Genomic DNA, 20530 nt, shown 5'->3' on the forward strand with positions numbered 1-20530 from the left:
CCCAGGATATGTTGGGAGTCTCCAAGACTATCCCCAGGTTCAGTGATTTGCCAGAAAGACTCACAGAATTCAACAAGTAGATGTACTCGTGGCTAAGATTTATTACAGTGAAAGGATACAAAGCAACATCAGCAAAGGGAAAAGGCACATGGTGTGACATACAGGGGAAGCCAGGCACAAGTGTTCAAGAGACCTCTCCTAGTGGAGTCACATAAGACCTACTTAATTCTTTCAGTAATGAAATGTGGAAACACATTTTTTGTCATCACAGAAGCTCATTAGAGACCCAGTGCCCAAGGTTTTTATTGGAGGCTGGTCGCATACACACCCCTCTGCCTGGCACATACCAAAATTCCAGACTCCAGAAGAAAAACAAGTGTTTAGCATAAACCATACTATTTGCACAAACAGTCTAGGTGTAGTGAGCCACCCTTGTCATTGAGGGAAAGTTTTATATCAGTGTAAGGAGGAACTGTTCGCCAGCCAAGTCCCAGATGCCAACCAAAGGCCAGTCTTGCAAGTAGGCCTTTCTATAATAATGATGGCAGTCTCAGGACTGCTCTGTTAACTCTTTACTGCATGTAAAACAACACATGAGACCCTATTTGATCCATAATCTGATGGACATGCAATACTATATTCTATAATGCCAATAGAACTATTTTCATCTTATCTAATCATTTGTGACTTTTGTTGTAATATAGTACATTCCAAGTTCCATCTGCAGGTGCAGCAACACATTTGCCCTTCTCTGTACCCACCATGTCACATAGTAGCTTTCTCCAGGACACATTCAGTATCTGGATCAGTATAAAGAACACAATTGATTTCCTTAGGTACCAATAACTTGTTAATCCCTTTTCATTCTCGTAAGAGGTATTTCCCCATATATTAATATGAAAAGAGAAGGCCTTTTGTAGGTCATCTCCTAGGTGTTCAAATTGTGAAGAAAGTAGAGGTAGTAGTGAAAACAAGGGCTTAATAAATGGGTTTTTTTCAGGCACCATTTTCATTTTGCCTTGTTCAAATGCAAGTCATTCTTCTCTGGATTAATTCACAACATGAAGAGAAAAGATAATCACCAACTTTTTATAATTCTATAAATTATAATGAATTTTATAATTTGTTACTTACTTCCTATTAAGTTCTTAGAACAACACCTGATACATAGCGCATACCCAATAATGTTATCATTTACCTAGTAAATATTAGATATCACTTGTGAACTATTGTCACGTCAAGGAACTGAGTTCAAATTATTGTTCTCTTTCACATCGTTATAAGATAATGGCAGATGTTTTCTGAGTGCTGTCTTTATTTTCTGGTCCTACTGTGGCTTTCAGGAAGTATCCCAGTTAATGGATTAGATATGTTTTTTGAAAGTTAGACCCAAAAGGAAATTTCTATAAATTATGACCAGTTTTCTCATTTGGCTTATCTTATATGATCCATATTTTCTGCTTTATATTTATGTCAGTATAACTTAGGATAGATCCTAAATCATCGGCTGTTTTAAATTATTGCTGCTCTTTGAAATCTATGTCTCTTTTTAAAAGCAGTGTAGTTGAATATAAGGTGATGGGTTTCAGAAGTTTCAAGTATGCCACCTATACATGGTATATAATTCCTTTCCTTCATTTTAAATTAATTAATTAGATGTTTCAAGAGAGTAAAATGATGTATCACAGGATTCATCCTTATTTAAAGAAATGGTTTTCAGTAATTTGTACCTAATAAAGATGAGCAGAACCAGCCACTAAACCTCTTTTATTTTACAGGGGATTAGTGATGGTATTCCACTATTAAAGGCCACCGTCCCCAAAAATCAGTATCGTTCTTTTATGTCTCAAGGCAGCCCTGAGTTACTGGTAAGTTGATTTTTACCTTTTTTACACTGCCATGTCTATATTCATTACAACTTAGAAGAAAAAAAAAAAAAGAGGAAATAAATATTTTTTAAAAGACACTTTTTGGCTATGCACGGTGGTTCATGCCTGTAATCCCAGTGCTTTGGGAGGCTGAAACAAGCAGATTGCTTGAGCCCAGGAGTTCAAGACTAGCCTGGGCAACATTTGCTCAGAAAATAAAATCTAAAAAGATATACAAAAATAGGCTGGGAACAGTGGCCCACGCCTGTAATCCCAGCACTTTGGGAGGCCAAGGCGGGCGGATCACTTGAGGTCAAAGGTTCAAGACCAGTTTGGGCAACATGGTGAAACCCTGTCTCTACTAAAAATACAAAAAATTAGAGAGGCGTGGAGACAGGCGCCTGTAATTCCAGCTACTTGGGAGGCTGAGGCAGGAGAATCATTTGAATCCAGGAGGTGGAGGTTGCAGTGAGCCAAGATCGCGCCACTGCACTCCAACCTGCATGACAAGAGTGAGACTCCTAAGTAAAACAAAAATAAAAATAAAAAGATATACAAAAATAGTAATAGTACTTTTTGAGCAGTGGCAATATTGTGAATATCAATTGTAATACATATGTATAAATATATATATATATATATATATATTTATATATTTTTTTTTTTTTTGAGACAGAGTCTCACCCTGTCACGCAGGCTGGAGTGCCGATCACAGCTCACTGCAGCATTGACCTCCTGGGCTCAGGTGACCCTTCCACCCCAGCCTCCTGAGTAACTGGGACTACAGGTACACACCACCATGGCCAGATAATTTTTGTATTTTTTGTAGAGATCAGGTTTTGCCATGTTGTCCAGGCTGGTCTCAAACTCCTGAGCTCAAGTGATCCTCCCACCTGAGCCTTACAAAGTGCCTGCATTTTTTAAAGTTACCAGAATTTCCTTTGTGTGGGGTAACTTGTTAACTTTTATAATCAAGAAGATAAAGGCTTTTCATTTTGAAGAGAAGAGAACTTACTCACTATGACTGTCACTACAGGGAGACCTTAACAATTCATTGTAAATTCTGCTTCTGATTTATGTTCTAAATGATATATATTACATTTTTATGGTAAGACTGGTCCCTGAATTTCTTCTACCTGCCAGCTAATAACTGCTAATAAACTTTGAGAAATCATGAGAAAAACTAATATTCCTAAAGAAAGATAAATTGGGCTGAGCGCAGTGGCTCACATCTGTAATCCCAGAATTTGGGAGGCTGTGGGTGGATTGCTTGAGCTTAGGAGTTTGAGACCAGCCTGGGCAACATGGCGAAACCCCATCTCCACCAAAATACAAAAAATTAGCCAGGCATGGTGGTGCATGCCTGTGGTCCCAGCTACTCAGGAGGGTGAGGTCAGAGGATTGCTTGTACCCAGGAGGTTGTAGTGAGCTGAGATCATGCCACTGCACTCCAGCCTGGGTGATAGAGCAAGACTCTATCTCAAAAAAAAAAAAAAAAAGGCAAGTTTTCTTACAAATAAGGCCATATAAATAAGGCCAGATGTGGTGGTTCATGCCTGTCATCCGAACACTTTGGGAGGCCGAGGTGGGAGGCTCACTTAAGCCCAGGAGTTGGAGACTAGCTTGGGCAACATGGTGAAACCATGTCTCTACAAAGAATACAAAAATTAGCCAGGCATGGTGGCACATGCCTGAAGGTTGCAGTGAGCTGAGATCATGTCACTGCACTCCAGCCTGGGCAACGGAGTGAAAATAAAAGATAAGCAAAGAACTTTTTCTGTTTGAATTATCTTAAGATGTTCCTAATGCGTTTCATGTTTGAAGTACACAGTCTCACAGTATTCCCTAAGTGATAAATGCCAATGTCATGTGAGCATCTGGTTATTCTGGGCTGCTTTCCTTAATATTTCATTTAATTTGAGTCTTCATATGTTCTTTTCCAGATAACAATAAGCATGAATTCTGTTATTGGAACCCATGGATGGTTGCCTTATGACAGAAACATTTCTAATTACTTTACATTCATCAAGGATCAAACTGTGACAAATCCAAAGTAAGTAAATGAATATTTAAAGCAAAACAGCTATACCAGGTACCTTATTGCCAGGAAAAAAAAACTGAATTAATTGATTCATGTTATTCTGAAAGAAATATTTTTTTATTTTTTTTGAGACAGAGTCTTGCTCTGTCACCCAGGCTGCAGTGCAGTGGCGCAATCCCCACTCACTGCAACCTCTGCCTCTCAGGCTCAAGGGATTCTCTGGCTAATTTTTGTTTTTAGTAGAAATCGGGTTTCACCATGTTGACCATGCTGGTCTCAAATTCTTGACCTCAAGTGATCCACCCGCCTCACCCTCCCAAAGTGCTGGGATTATAGGCCCCCTAGCCCTGAAAGTAATGTTTTGAGATCCAGATTATCTCTTCTTCCTTCCTTCCTCCCTCCATTCCCTCCCCCCACAACCTTCCCTTATTTTTAAGTTATGTCCTGAATTTATATTGGTTTAAATACAAAACTTAATTTCCATAATATCAGTTATAAAAATGCAATTACCATTAGGAATAACAGACTTCCTTGTAATTTTATTCTACCTTATTATTTAAAAATAAGACCTATGTGTCTTAATCTCCAAAAGTTATGTTCTAACTTAAAGTGGTGTTTCCCTTACATTGAGTTGTCCTGTTTGTTTCCTTATATTTTTTTCTAGTTAAATCACATTCATGGCTGGGCACAGTGGCTCACGCCTGTAATCCCAGAACTTGGGAGGCTGAGGCAGGCAGATCACCTGAGGTCAGGAGTTCAAGACTAGCCTGGCCAACATGGCAAAACCCTGTCTCTACTAAAAATACAAAAATTGGCTGGACATGGTGGCTCATGCCTGTAATCCCAGCACTTTGGGAGACTGAGGCGGGTGGATCACGAGGTGAGGCGATCAAGACCATCCTCGCTAACACGGTGAAACCCCTTCTGTACTGAACATACAAAAAAATTGGCAGGTGCCTGTAGTCCCAGCTACTCAGGAGGCTGAGGCAGGAGAATGGTGTGAACCCAGGAGGTGGAGCTTGCAGTGAGCCGAGATCACGCCACTGCACTCCAGCCTGGGCGACAGAGCAAGACTCCATCTCAAAAAAATAAAAATAAATAAAAATAAAAATACAAAAATTAGCCAGGCATGGTAGTGGGCACCTGTAATCCAAGCTACTCAAGAGACTGAGGCAGGAGAATTGCTTGAACCCAAGAGACAGAGGTTGCAGTGAGCTGAGATTGTGCCACTGCACTTCAGCCTGGACAACAGAGCAAGACTCTGTCTCAAAAAAATTAAAATTAAAATAAAATTCAAAAATCATGGCCCAGTGCAGTGGCTCACACCTGTAATCCCAGCACTTTGGGAGGCCAAGGCGGGCGGATCACAAGGTCAGGAGATTGAGACCATCCTGGCTAACACAGTGAAACTCCATCTCTACTAAAAATACAAAAAATTAGCTGGGTGTGGTGGCGGGCGCCTGTAGTCCCAGCTACTCGGGAGGCTGAGGCAGGAGAATGGCGTGAACCTGGGAGGCAGAGCTTGCAGTGAGCCGAGATCAATACCACTGCACTCCAGCCTGGGCAACAGATCGAGACTCCGTCTCAAAAAAAAAAAAAAAATCACACTCTGTGTTGAGGATCAAATTACACCATATATTTGAAAATTATTTAAAATGTTGTAATTATTATCATTGTATCTTTGTCTTCCTCAACTAGAATACAACTTCATGAGATTAGGGAAAATGTCTTTTTTTCTTTCTTATCCCACATAGTACTGTTATGTTTTGCAAGAAGCATATTCTCAGCAAATTAATATCGAACAATAAAGTTTTATAGCTAGAGTATGAGAATTAGCCTTCGTTTTCTATATACACACTGAGTTGCAATCACTTGTCTTTCTGAAGAATCTAGATTGGCTAAGCTCACAGGTATTGCACTTGGAAGCTGACAAAACCAGCATACTTGCTTTGGTTCAAATGGAGAACAGTCATCCTAAGTGTTGTTAGATACACACTTATCTGCCTGATTTATCTCCTATGCGTCACCTTGTGTAGGACATCCCTGGTTTAAGTTTATTTCTGATATTCCTAGTCCTGGCATATCCTGTCTAGTTTTTTACTAGACTTTAAACTTTAAGGCTGCCATTTACAAAATTGCCAATTTTATTAAATTGTCTTTGAAATCCAAGATTTAAGCATTTTTCATACTTTCACTGATCTCAACTTTTTTTTGCTTAGCACTTGAGATTGTTGTGTATATTCTTATTTTATGAAAAATATTACAGTGAGGTAACGTATTTTCTGCAAGTCTATCGTTTATTAATAGACATTTCAAATAGGACATTTGGGACTAAGTTTTTATTTCTTTTTTAGAGAGGTTTAAAAAGAACAGTTCGTATCAGTGTAAGTGATCTTTTAAGGAACAGTCTGATACTTAATTGTGTTTGCAGAACTCAGCGCAGTATGAATGGTCCTTTTGCTCCCGGGCTAGAGGTCACTTCTAAGCTATTTGTAGTATCACATGATGCAAAGTTGCTCTTCAGCGCTGGATACTGGGATAATAGCATTCAAGTGATGTCACTTACAAAAGGCAAAATTATCTCACACATCATCCGGCATATGGGTAAGCATTAGCTTTTTTTCCAAAAACGCTCAAAATTTTTATTTTTTTCTTAACTGTAAAAGTAGTACATGCTCCTCGTAAAGAGCATTAAATTTTACCTTTTAAGCCTAGTGAACTTTTTTATTGTGTAAGATTATAAATATATGCTTTCTATAGGAGTGCCTCATGTATTTTGGGTATAATAAAGCACCATATAAATTAAATACAGCTTCATAGCATCTGGAAATGTTAGGCTAAGTTTTTTTTTTTAAATGAATGATAAAAGTAAGAATTTTAAGACAAAATGGTAACAAAATCTGCTGTCATTAAATAAGACATCAACTGCCCTCTTACTATGTTAACAGTTAAACATGAGAGTGATAAAATTGTTGAATGTAGTTTTAATCTGCTACTTCTTAGTGTATCAATCTTCAATATAAGAATAAAACATTGAGTAGATTTTTTTCTAATAAACCTGTTGGGGAAGGAAAATGGAGTCTGCTGCTAATTCTGTACCAGTCAATCCTAAGATATCACTTACCTCAGCTGTTTGCAGTTTAGGAAAAGTATATTTGTATCGTGAATTTATAGTATAGTACGTGCAGTTTTTCTAAGGACATATATTCTATAGGATTACAGTTCCCAATGGCAGTAGAAGGTGAATGGGGATGAGAAGGCAAAGAAGCATATGAAAATTAACTGGGGATCTATCTCAAACTATCTAACCTCCTCCCAAGATTGTGGTAGTCATTCCCCACACCGCATGTCTACTTCTCATGCTCAGAGGAGGGTGATTTCAAAGAAAGCTCTCCAAGGTGATTTTGATTCTGCTGCTTTCCTGTGGCTCTCTTCCCCAATGCTTTTCCAGTACCATGCCTACATTCCTCCCTGTTGGCATGACTGATTTAGGAATATTTTGAACATTAACAAAAATTGCTCTTAAAATTCTATTTTAGCAAAACGAGGCATTTCATTTTATTTAATTCCTTTTCTTACAGATATTGTGACTTGCTTAGCTACAGATTACTGTGGAATACATTTGATTTCTGGTTCCAGAGATACTACATGTATGATATGGCAAATAACACAACAGGTAGTCACACATTTAAATGTTCTTGATTTAGATCAGAGATTGACCCTGAAAATACTAGCAAAATGTTCTACTAGGACATCGAATTGTTTTCTGGTAGTGACTGAGCTCCTTTGTATTCTTTTTACCCACATTTTGTCCTGTCCAAGTCACCACATTTTTTCCTAGGTTTACTCTCTGATTCATTACCTTATTCCCTATTGCTTTCCAAAGATTCTTCCTTCTTACCTCTCCCAGGAAAACAGTAATTATTTTTATTGTCTTTTAGCATAGTAACATTTTACTTTCTTTCTTGTGGGACTACTAGAAATTATAGATTTATGGTTTTCATCAACCTGATTGCATTCTTATAATAATATGGGTCCAGGAAGTATCGTTTTTGTTAAATAGCTTCTGTTTTGTTTTTTTTCTTTTTTTGAGATGGAGTCTCGCTCTGTCACACAGGCCAAAGTGCAATGGCATGATCTCAGCTCACTGCAACCTCCACCTCCCAGGTTCAAGCAATTCTCCTGCCTCAGCCTCCCATGTAGCTGGGATTACAGGCACGTGCCACCACACCTGGCTTTTTTTACTTTTTCTTTTTTCTTTTTTCTTTTTTTTTTTTTTGTATTTTTAGCAGAAATGGGGTTTCACCATGTTGGCCAGGCTGGTCTCAAACTCCCGACCTTCAGTGATCCGCCTGCCTCAGCCCCGCAAAGTGCTGGGATTGTAGGCGTGAGCCACTGCGACTGGCCAGCTTCTATGTTTTCTGCATTGTCTTAACAGGCTCTCTCCCACTACAAATTTATAAAAAGTATCTAGAAATTTTCTTCCATTTAAAAAACCTAGCTGAGCATGGTGGGACATGCCTGTAGTCCTAGCTATAATACGTGGGAGGCTGAGATGGGAAATAAAGAAATATTACAATCTTTAATTTATTGGTTGATTGAGCCAGGGAAGCAGAGGCTACAGTGAGCTGAGATCCTGCCACTGCACTCCAGCCTGGGTGACTGAGCAAGATCCTATCTCAAAAAAAAAATTTGTTTTCTTCTAATTTTTTTTGTTTTATTTCTTATATTACAATCTTTAAATTATTGATAACTTATTTATCTACATTGGATAAGGCTTTGTTTACTTCTGAATAGAAAGCATTACACTTAAAGTGTAATGGTCCCAGCTAGTCTTATATAGGTATTTATTCTTACATATGAACTTACGTTTTAACCATATCCTCTTTTGTTTTTTGTTTCGTTTTGTTTGTTTTTTTGAGACAGAGTCTTGCTGTGTCGCGCGTCCTGCTAGACTGCAGTGGCGCGACCTTGGCTCACTGCAGCCTCCACCTCCTGGGTTCAAGCGATTCTCCTGCCTCAGTCTCCCCAGTAGCTGGGACTACAAGCACACACTACCACGCCCAACTAATTTTTGTATTTTTAGTAGAGACAAGGTTTCACTATGTTGGCCAGGACGGTCTCGAACTCTTGACCTCATGATCCGCCTGCCTCGGCCTCCCAAAGCACTGGGATTATAGGCATGAGCCACTGCGCCTGGCCCCATACCCTCTTTTAAAAAAAAAAAAAAAAACTCCATTTTAGCCTTACTGAAATTGTATTCAATTTATGTGTTAATTTGGTTTGGGATTTTGTTTTGGTTTTTGTTTGTTTTTGAGGTAGGGTCTCACTCTGTCATCCATGCTGGAGTGCAGTGGCACAATCATGGCTCATTGCAGGCTTGACCTCCCAGGCTCAAGCAATCCTCACTTCTCAGCCTCCCAAGTAGCTGGGACTCCAGGCATGCACCACCACGCCTGGCTAGTTTTTGTATTTTTAGTGAGACAAAATGATTGTCTCTGCCATGTTACCCAGGATGGTCTCGAACTCCTTGGCTCAAGCGATCTGCCCACCTCCACCTCCCGATAATTTGGTATATTTTTATAGTTATTTATTTACAGAAATAGGAAGTGTCTTTCCATGTTTGTTTCAGGTCCTTTTTATGTCCTTTGATAAAATTTCTTTCTTTTTCATTTAGATCCTATACCTTGTGATACTTACTTCAAATTATCGGCCGGGCGCGGTGGGTCAAGCCTGTAATCCCAGCACTTTGGGAGGCCGAGACGGGTGGATCACGAGGTCAGGAGATCGAGACCATCCTGGCTAACACGGTGAAACCCCGTCTCTACTAAAAAAATACAAAAAAATAGCCGGGCGAGGTGGTGGGCGCCTGTAGTCCCAGCTACTCGGGAGGCTGAGGCAGGAGAATGGCGTGAACCCGGGAGGCGGAGCTTGCAGTGAGCTGAGATCCGGCCACTGCACTCCAGCCTGGGCGACAGAGCGAGACTCCGTCTCAAAAAAAAAAAAACAAAAAATAAAAACAAATTATCATGTTTTCTATTACTATTTTTAGTGGGATTTTAAAATCATTTTTGTTTCTGATTATTGTTAATATAAAGAAAAGCTAGGCCGGGCGCAGTGGCTCAAGCCTGTAATCCCAGCACTTTGGGAGGCCCAGACGGGCGGATCACGAGGTCAGGAGTTCAAGACCATCCTGGCTAACACGGTGAAACCCCGTCTCTACTAAAAAATACAAAAAAAAAACTAGCCGGGCGAGGTGGCGGGTGCCTGTAGTCCCGGCTACTCGGGAGGCTGAGGCAGGAGAATGGCGTAAAAACCTGGGAGGCAGAGCTTGCAGTGAGCTGAGATCCGGCCACTGCACTCCAGCCTGGGCGACACAGCGAGACTCCGTCTCAAAAAAAAAAAAAAAAGAAGAAAAGCTATATAGTGATTTGACTATAAGTTACTTTGCCAAATCCTCTTATCAACTCTCATGGTTGTTAGTATTTCTTGGATTTCCTGAAAATAAGATAAGGGAGATAATACAATCATGTGATCTGAAAATAAAAGTGATTTGCTTTATCTTTTCTAATATAGTAATTATTTCATTTTCTTACCATATTACATCATTAGCTAATACAATAAGGTAAGCAAGATTATAGTGAGCATCCCCGCCTTTATCTAATTTTGATGAAAATGCCTTCCCAGTGTTACCATTTAGTATAGTGTTTGCTGTTAGGTTTCACTAGTTGTGTTTTTCACATTTAAGTGAAAACACTGCCATTATTTTTTTCTTTTGGTAACTTTATAGTTTTAATGAAATTTCAAACTTGTAAAAAATTTGCAAAAGTAGTATATTTTGTATCATGTGTCTTAGCAGTCTCTTTTAGTATCTCCCTCTTACAACATCTTATTTTTTTTAACCATTTAAAAGTTGGAGACATCATATGCCTATACCCCTAAATAGGTCAGTGTGTATTTTCTAGTAACAAAGACAATCTTGTACATAAACCCAGCAAAGTTACCACAATCAATACCATTAGCTAATCCACAGTCCATGTTCTAATTTTATATTTCCAATAATGTTCTTTACAGCTGTTTTTCCCCATTTATCTTATTTATAGTTTTTCTTTTACCTTTTCTTGATGTAATGTATTATGTATGTTGAGAAATTTCCTAGGTTTGAACCATCCTTGAATTTTTATAATAAACCCACATAATTTATGGTATATTGTTATTACACTTTACTGATGTATCTTATTAGCTAGTACTTTAATGATTTCTCTAATCTTAAGTAAAATAGATATTTTTGTTCTGTCTTTATCATGTTTAGTATGGGGATATGCAGTCTTTACCAAATAAATTTAGGAAGGGCTCCTCTTTCTCTAGAACTGGAATTACTTCCATAAGGAATTACCTGAGTTTTGAAAGTTAAATATAGTGCACTAAGCACTCAGACTGATACTCACAGGGGAAGGAAGACAAATGTGTCACAGGTAGCAGAGTGTCAAGGGGAATTAATGTACACCGCATGGAACAGGTAGAAGGTCTGGGCAGAGTTGTCTAGGATAATCACAAATACAAATAGCAACTATTCAAATAAAACAAATAACATACAAATGTGTATGCTAAAGACAAAGCATGCTAAAGACATGAAGAAAGAGTCTTTCTTCTGGAAGATGACTCAGAGAGCAATTTTTGCAATACAATTGTGTTACTAGGAAAACATAAGAATGGCAGTTCAATAAAATGGAAGATCAAAGATGAAATGATAAAATAGCATTATAAGATGAAAACGAAGGTTGCAGAAGAATCAAGCTGAGATTAAAACCAATACCATTATATGCCCCGTAAATATATATACCTACTGTGTACCCACAAATGTTTTTTCAAAGGGCTGCAGCCAAGACCTATAAAAAAATACCATTACAAACGCAAACAAACCTAAAGCAGAAACTGCAAGAAAGAGATTTGATGTGGCTGCAAATGAAATTAGTAGCATGGAAAAAAAGATGTAATCAAAGTGAATGCCAATAAAAAAGTAACTTTAAAGCAGTTAGAGAAAGAATGATAGCTATAAAAATCAAAGACAGTCAGCATGAAGAAAATTGATGTCCCTGAAGCAGCGATCCCAATAAATGGAAACATTATTCAGCCAGGCGTGGTGGCTCATGCCTGTAATCCCAGCACCTTGGGAGGCTGAGGCGGAAGGATTGCTTGAGTCCCGGAGTTCAAGACCAGCCTGGGCAACATGGCAAGACTCTCATCTCGACAAAAAAATTTAAAATTAGCCAGGCATGGTGGTACATTCCTGTGGTCCCAGCTACTCAGGGAGGCTAAGGTGGGAGGATCACTTGAGTCCAGGAGGTCGAGGCTACAATGAACCATGTTCATGCCACTGTACTCCATCCTGGGCAACAGAATGAGACCCTGTCTCAAAAAAATAAAGTTATTCAGAGATATAACACAAAAAGTTTATTTGAAGTTAAGGAAGAATAAATCTGTAGATTAAAAGGAGAAATAACATACTTGGAAAAATTAATCCAAGACTGTCAACACTGCAACAATTTATGTTAAGGTTTTGAGCTTAGTTAAGTTTTTGAGATGGAGAATAATTCAGAAATCCAAGTAGAAATGTAAGAATGAGTACTATTATGAATAGACTCAGTGGTATGTACCTAGTTGCAATGTTAGTTTGTGATTAGAAGGTTTAAATGAACCTTCATTTAAATGTGATTAGAAGGTTAAATAAACCTTATGAAAAACAGAAAACAAGAAACCACCTTTACCTTTGCTTTTCTCTTTTATTATTAGGGAGGTGTTCCTGTGGGCTTAGCATCTAAACCTTTTCAGATTCTTTATGGACACACCGATGAGGTATTGAGTGTCGGCATCAGCACTGAGCTAGACATGGCAGTGTCGGGATCAAGGGTAATATTTCACCTTTAAGAAATACTAATTAATTTATCTACAAATTTATTACCAACATTTATAACTAAAATGTTTTTCAGAGGAATTGATAAAAGTATAGAAATGTTATACCATATTTGTATAGGACTTTGCAAAAGTAGAATAGACCTTGCAAAATAAAAAACTGAATGCCATTTTGGGATTTTATTCATTTTATTATTTAAGGGAAGAGGGCATTCTAGGAAATAAAATACTATTTGAAATTTCAAAGTTGGAATTTTTCCTAAGGTGCATATATCCTTGATGGAATAATCATGTTCTTGGTTCCTTTCCGACATTTCTTTATCTGGCCCACTCTACTTTTATTCCTTTTTGCTGTTGTTTTTCTTTGTCTTTTTCATTTTCTGATATATCCTGTGTGTAGGATGGAACGGTGATTATACATACCATTCAGAAAGGTCAGTACATGAGGACTTTACGACCACCTTGTGAGAGTTCTCTGTTCCTGACCATTCCTAATTTGGCTATATCTTGGGAAGGACATATTGTTATCTACTCCAGCATTGAAGAAAAGACCACCCTCAAGGTATATGACCTTTCATGCAATAGAGGTAGACTCCCAATAGTGTATCTTTCCCTCCCCACATTATAGAGGAGGTTTATTGAAGAAGGAAAAAATACCATATTTTAAAGAGGATGTTTTTCTTTCATCATTCAGTTGTTTGTTTCTTAACATTAGATGGACTTCTACCACAATCGTAGCCTCACATTAGTATTTTATTGTTGGGATTTTTATTGACTTGTATAATATATTATTTCAGAATAATTTCTGATTATGTAGGATTTTTTAAGATTAAGTGGAAATTGGAAATGATAGCCAACTGAAATTCCTTTTGCATAAGGCAGGATATAAATAAACAAGCCCTCAATTTTGTATTTGTTTCCTTTCAGTGACATCACTATTTATTTAATTAATGTATGTGTGTATGTGTGTGTGTATGTGTGTATGTGTGTGTGTGTATGTGTGTGTGTGTGTATATATATATGTGTATATATATATATATTTTTTTGAGACGGAGTCTTGCTCTGTCACCCAGGCAGGAGTGCAGTGGCGCTATCTTGGCTCACTGCAAGCTCCGCCTCCTGGGTTCATGCCACTCTCCTGCCTCAGCCTGCCGAGTAGCTGGGACTACAGTACAGGGGCCCGCCACCACACCCGGCTAATTTTTTGTATTTATAGTAGAGACGGGGTTTCACCGTTGTTAGCCTGGATGGTCTCGATCTCCTGACCTTGTGATTCGCCCACCTCGGCCTCCCAAAGTGCTGGGATAACAGGCATGAGCCACCGCGCCCGGCCTTTTTTTTTTTTTTTTTTTTTTTTTTTTTGAGACAAGAGTCTCGCTCTGTTGCCCAGGCTGGAGTGCAGTGGCACAATCAGTGATACAATTATAGCTCACTTTGGCCTCAAAATCCTGGGCTTAACTGATCCTTCCGCCTCAGCCCCCTCAGTAGCTGGGACTACTGGCATGTGCTACCACACCTGGCTAGTTTTTTTTAATTTTTGGTAGAGACAAGGTCTCCCTATGTTGCCTAGGCTGGTCTCAAACCCCTGGGCTCAAGCGATCCTCCTGCTTTCGACTCCCAAAGCACTGGGATTACAGACATGAGCCATCATGCCCAGCCTAAGCTTTTTCAATATTAAGAATTTTTGGGGGCCGGGAGTGGTGGCTCACACCTATAATCCCAGCACTTTGGGAGGCTGAGGCAGGTGGATCATCTGAGGTCAGGAGTTCCAGACCAGCCTGGCCAACATGGTGAAACCCCATCTCTTCTAAAAATACAAAAATTGGCTGGGCATGGTGGCGCATGCCTGTAGTCCCAGTAACTAGGGAGGCTGAGACAGGAGAATTGCTTGAACCCGGGAGGCTGATGTTGCAGTGAGCTGAGTTTATACCAGTGCACTCCAGCCTGGGCAACAGAGCGAGACTCCACCTCAAAAAAAAAAAAAAAAAAAAAAAAAAAAGGCCAAGCATGGTGGCTCATACGTGTAATCCCAGCACTTTGGGAGGCCGAGGCGGGCAGATCGCGAGGTCAGGAGATCGAGACCATCCTGGCTAAACAGTGAAACCCCATCTCTACTAAAAATACAAAAAACAAAATGAGTCGGGCATGGTGGTGGGCACCTGTAGTCCCAGCTACTCAGGAGGCTGAGTTAGGAGAATGGTGTGAACCTGGGAGGCAGAGCTTGCAGTGAGCCAAGATTGCGCCACTGCACTCTAGCCTGGTCGACAGAGCGAGACTCCATCTCAAAAGAAAAGGAATTCTTTTCTTTTGTTTTAAGAATGTAGTGTGGGCCGGGCGCGGTGGCTCAAGCCTGTAATCCCAGCACTTTGGGAGGCCGAGGCGGGTGGATCACGAGGTCAGGAGATCGAGACCATCCTGGCTAACATGGTGAAACCCCGTCTCTACTAAAAATACAAAAAACTAGCTGGGCGTGGTGGCGGGCGCCTGTAGTCTCAGCTAGTTGGGAGGCTGAGGCGGGAGAATGGCGTGAACCCGGGAGGCGGAGCTTGCAGTGAGCCGAGATCACGCCACTGCACTCCAGCCTGGGAGACACAGCGAGACTCCGTCTCAAAAAAAAAAAAAAAAAAAAAAAAAAAAAAGAATGTAGGGTGTTGGGGAGGGCTGAATGAGATTTTAATTCTTTGGAGAGAGTGAGATTTCTCGTTTAATATTTACTTGGCAATCTGATTTGAAATCACTTTAATAATATTGTCTACACACTTGGTCTTTAAATATAGCCATATTTTTATCCCAGAATTTTAAACCAAATAATTATTCTGTTATAGTCAGAGTTTTAACTGGTAATATAAAAACTCAGTTTTTATTTGAAATTGTTAACTTTTCCTTAATTCTTTGCAGGATAAGAATGCATTACATCTGTTTTCTATAAATGGCAAGTATCTAGGGTCTCAAATCCTGAAGGAACAAGTATCAGATATATGTATAATTGGAGAACACATTGTCACAGGCAGCTTACAAGGATTCCTGTCTATAAGAGATCTCCACAGGTAAGTAATAAAAACCAATGAAGTATCACTTAAGAAAAGGTGGCAGTACTTCTAGTCTAGAGTGAAAATCAGGATCTAAGATTTTTAATCTTTTGGTTTATCATTTATTACAAAAATTTGTCTTTTAGCAAGTGTAAAAAATTGGAGAAGCTAAAGTATTCCTGGACTCATAAATGAAGTATATATATACATTTTTTATTATATAGAAAATTTTACATTATATATATTTTACCACAATTAAAAAATTTTTTAGGCTGGGCACAGTGGCTCCTGCCTGTAATCCCAGCACTTTGGGAGGTCAAAGAGGGAGGAATGCTTGAGCCCAGGAGTTTAAGACCAACCTGGGCACATAGCAAGACCTCATCTCTACTAAAAATAAAAGCTTTAAAAATTAGCTGAACATGGTGGCATGTGCCTGTGTTCCCAGCTACTTGGGAGGCTGAGGTGGGAGGATTGCTTGAGCCCAGGTCACAGCTGCAGTAAGCTGTGATCATAGCACTGCACTCCAGCCTGGACAACAGAGCAAGACCCTGTCTCAAAAGAAATGTTTTAAATATGTAGAGCTAGAAAAAAATGTTCATAGTACCAAGTCTGAATTATGGATTTGGAAATTTGTCCAAATGATGGTTTGAATTTTTATAAAGTTTTTTAATTGTAGTAAACTAAACTAGAGTATATTTAACATATTTATGCATGTGTGTGTATAAAATTGGTAGGGGGATCTATTGTCATTCGATCTAGTGAAGGAGAGAGATATTGGAGTAGTGGATATGTGTTTTTGTTTTGTTTTGTTTTGTTTTGTTTTTTGAGACTGAGTCTTGCTCTGTTACCTAGGCTGGAGTGCAGTGGCATGATATTGGCTCACTGCAACCTCTGCTTCAGGTTCAAGTGATTCTCCTGCCTCAGCCTCCACGTTAGCTGGGAATATAGGTGCATACCACCATGCCCAGCTGATTTTTGTATTTTTAGTAGAGACAGGGTTCCACCATGTTGGCCAGGCTGGTCTCAAACTCCTGACCTCAAGTGATCCAACCACCTCAGCCTTCCCAAAGTGCTGGGATTACAGGCATGGGCCACTGCACCTGGCCCAAGATTTCTGGGCTTCTTATCTACCTCTCACTTATGAATCAACAGGGCAATAAGCATGAGAGTGCCTAGGTGCTGTGACGCTTACTCATAATAATGGTTTTTAAGGGGTTTAAGACCAATTGGAGGCTGGATGTGGTGGCTCACGCTTATAATCGCAGCACTTTGGGAGGCTGAGTTGGGTGGATCATTTGAGGTCAGGAGTTCAAGACCAGCCTGGCCAACATAGTGAAACCCCATCTCTACTAAAAGTACAAAAATTAGCAGGATGTAGTGGCAGGCACCTGTAGTCCCAGATACTCAGGAGCCTGAGGCAGGAGAATCACTTGAACTCAGGAGGCGGAGGTTGCAGTGACCGAGATCGCACCACTGCACTCCAGCCTGGGTGACACAGCAAGACTCCGTCTCAAAAAAAAAAGACTAGTTGGGGAAATATCAATATTTGTGTACTGTTATGAACAGTTTAAGAGCTAAATTATATGGTCCCAGTTACAGGTACAAGAAGTTTTAAAGACATTAAGGATTAGCATGGATCTGAGTAGTCAGAGGAGTCTTGATGAAGGATTAGTAGGAATTAAATGGACATGAAAAGACAGGGAAGGCCTTCTTTTGGAGATGGAGGTAGTCAATATGTGAGGAAATAAAGCACAAAGACATAGGAACAGCAATGAACTTGGTGTGTACTGTGCTGCATTTCAGGGATAAGATCAGAGCAAGACTAGAACAAATGCCCACTGAGAGTCTGAGGCTCAGAGAACAGTGACTGGTACAGGAACTTTATTTCTATCTGTTTTAGGAATAACACTAAGGATAAGAATCTAGTTAGTATCCATATAAAATCCTATCTAACTGTTGTGTTCCTTACTTTGTCTCTCACCTTCCCTCTAATCTCTCTAAAGGGAACGTAAAGCCTACCTTAGATAAATGACGAATGTAATAATAAGATGTAAAAACTGAAGTAATAATAGAATGGGTTGGAAAATTGAAAAAAGAGTAAGATTCTCTAGAAAGTCAAGAAAATGTTTATATTTTAGGTTCATGTTTGCTTTATTGATATTTTGTTTGATTATATATGTTTAGAAGAAAAATAGATGTCAAAAATAGAGAAAAGATCTGTTTATCAAGTGTTTTTAAGTAATGCTATAAATACAGGCCCTTGTGTGAGTCACTTAGACTTTCTGGACACAAGTTCCCACATTGTAAAATTAGAATCCAGAACTAGATGAGCATTAATTTATTTTCCAGATATAAAATTCTGTGAATTCATTATAAATCCATGTAATTATGTCTGTATTTTTTATTTCTCTTCTAGTTTGAATCTCAGCATCAACCCATTAGCTATGCGACTGCCTATCCATTGTGTTTGTGTAACCAAAGAATGCAGCCATATTCTTGTAGGTTTAGAAGACGGCAAATTGATTGTAGTGGGTGTTGGCAAGCCTGCTGAGGTAAAACCTAGCATCAATAATTTCATTTCTCATGCTGTTGGGGATTACTTTGGTTCTCCTTCATTCCAGCTGATTGAGAAGTTACCATTAGGGATAAACAAATTAAAACCAAATTTGATTTTTCAAAAGGCAGTAAATAAAAAGAGGATAAAGTTATTATTCAAAAGTGATGTTTATATTATTATTGAAAGCCCATCTTTGGCAATTCTATCTACCACTCTATAGGAATAAGAAAATTCATTTCTTCCAAATCTAGATTCAAGACCACGACTTAGATTTTCAATACATAAGAGCCTTTACAAAAGAATGAAATATAGGCTCAAACAATAAAACTACTTTAATTTTAACAAATATTCATCATAACTATATGTCAGTTATTTTGTAAAAGCATCATTTTTTATTTGTAACTACAGATATCCCCATATAGTGTGCTTATTCTCAGTGAGTTTCCTATAGTTAAATTTACTTGCTAATGATTTATCAATTATTGAATATTCATGTATCATAAATCTAACTCTCGCTCTTAGGAAAACTGTAGTTATACTCTAGTAACTTACTGATTCTTCCAAATAATTCATGTTATTACATAGTTAAATTAAGCATTATAATTTTTTTTTAAGTCACTGTTGGTATTTTCTGAGAAATCTAACAATATGGGATCTGTCGGGGTTATTTCAGGGGAAGAAATTACTGTCACACAGTCAGTGGCTATAATAACCTGTTAAAGATCGTAAAAAACTGTTTTATAAATATTTGAAATTTCTTTAGTCCTTATGCTTTTTTTTCAGCGTATTATTTTAACAAAAAAAGTGTCATTAAATTAATATTATTGTGGCTGGGCACGGTGGCTCACGCCTGTAATCCCTGTACTTTGGGGGGCCGAGGCAAGCGGATCTTTTGAGGTCAGGAGTTCGAGACCACCCTGGCCAATGTGGTGAAACCCTGTCTCTATTAAAAATATAAAAATTAGACAGGTGTGGTGGCATACGCCAGTAATCCCAGCTACTCAGGAGGCTGAGGCAAGAGAATCACTTGAATCTGGGAATTGGAGGTTGCAGTGAGCTGGTATCATGCCACTGCACTCCAGCCTGGGTGACAGAGCAAGACTTTGTACTACAGTGTAGAATATGAACTAGATCCATATTTAGTTATGAAAAGATATTTCTATTTCAAGATCTATTTTTATCTAAAATATCAAAATCTTGATTAATACATATTTTTAACTGTGTACTAGTTTTTTTTTTTTTTTTTTTTTTTGAGACGGAGTCTTGCTCTGTCGAGTGCAGTGGCCAGATCTCGGCTCACTGCAAGCTCTGCCTCCCGGGTTCACGCCATTCTCCTGCCTCAGCCTCCCGAGTAGCTGGGACTACAGGCACCCGCCACCTCGCCCGGCTAGTTTTTTGTATTTTTTTTTTTTTTAGTAGAGACGGGGTTTCACCGTGTTAGCCATGATGGTCTCGATCTCCTGACCTCGTGATCCACCCGTCTCGGCCTCCCAAAGTGCTGGGATTACAGGCTTGAGCCACCGCGCCCGGCCCTGTGTACCAGTTTTATATATTATTCTATTAGAGTGAAAATCATATGTAAAAATCAGGTAAGGTAGTAGTGCTTCAGAAAATACATCTGTAAATGTAACTGCAAAGCAAGCATGCCAAAGCCACTAGTACTTTGTATAAAGCTTCTCTTTTATCACTCCAATAAATATATCCTAGAAAAGCAACCATTAGGCCGGGCGCAGTGGCTCACACCTGTAATCCCAGCACTTTGGAAGGCCAAGGTGGGGGGATCATGAGGTCAAGACATCCAGACCATCTCAGCCAACATGGTGAAACCTCATCTCTACTAAAAATACAAAAATTAGCTGGGTGTGGGCCAGGCGCAGTGGCTCACTCCCATAGTCCCAGCACTTTGGGAGGCTGAGGTGGGCAAATCACGAGGTCAAGAGATCAAGACCATCCTTGCCAACATGGTGAAACCCTGTCTCTACTAAAAATACAAAAAAAAAAATTAGCTGGGCGTGGTGGTGCGTGCCTGTAGTCCCAGCTACTCCGGAGGCAGAGGCTGAGGCAGGAGAATTGCTTGAACCAGGAAGGCAGAGGTTGCAGTCTGGTGACAGAGCAAGACTCC

At 39.2% G+C, this 20530-nt stretch overlaps 1 protein-coding gene across 3 annotated transcripts in view; it reads left to right on the plus strand.

Moving 5' to 3' along the window:
* Window positions 1–20530, plus strand: part of NBEAL1 (neurobeachin like 1) — a 207187-nt gene that overhangs the window by 182334 nt on the left and 4323 nt on the right. For all 3 annotated transcript variants that reach the window (XM_028830998.2, XM_015110738.3, XM_028830996.2), the window contains 8 exons: window positions 1779–1868; window positions 3812–3921; window positions 6341–6513; window positions 7491–7585; window positions 12703–12819; window positions 13223–13384; window positions 15721–15869; window positions 18268–18403. In XM_028830998.2, the coding sequence (XP_028686831.2) occupies window positions 1779–1868; window positions 3812–3921; window positions 6341–6513; window positions 7491–7585; window positions 12703–12819; window positions 13223–13384; window positions 15721–15869; window positions 18268–18403 (1032 nt within the window). The remainder of the gene's footprint in view (window positions 1–1778; window positions 1869–3811; window positions 3922–6340; window positions 6514–7490; window positions 7586–12702; window positions 12820–13222; window positions 13385–15720; window positions 15870–18267; window positions 18404–20530) is intronic.

The sequence above is a fragment of the Macaca mulatta genome, chromosome 12 (genome assembly GCF_049350105.2).
Source record: "Macaca mulatta isolate MMU2019108-1 chromosome 12, T2T-MMU8v2.0, whole genome shotgun sequence".
NCBI classification, from domain to species: domain Eukaryota; kingdom Metazoa; phylum Chordata; class Mammalia; order Primates; family Cercopithecidae; genus Macaca; species Macaca mulatta.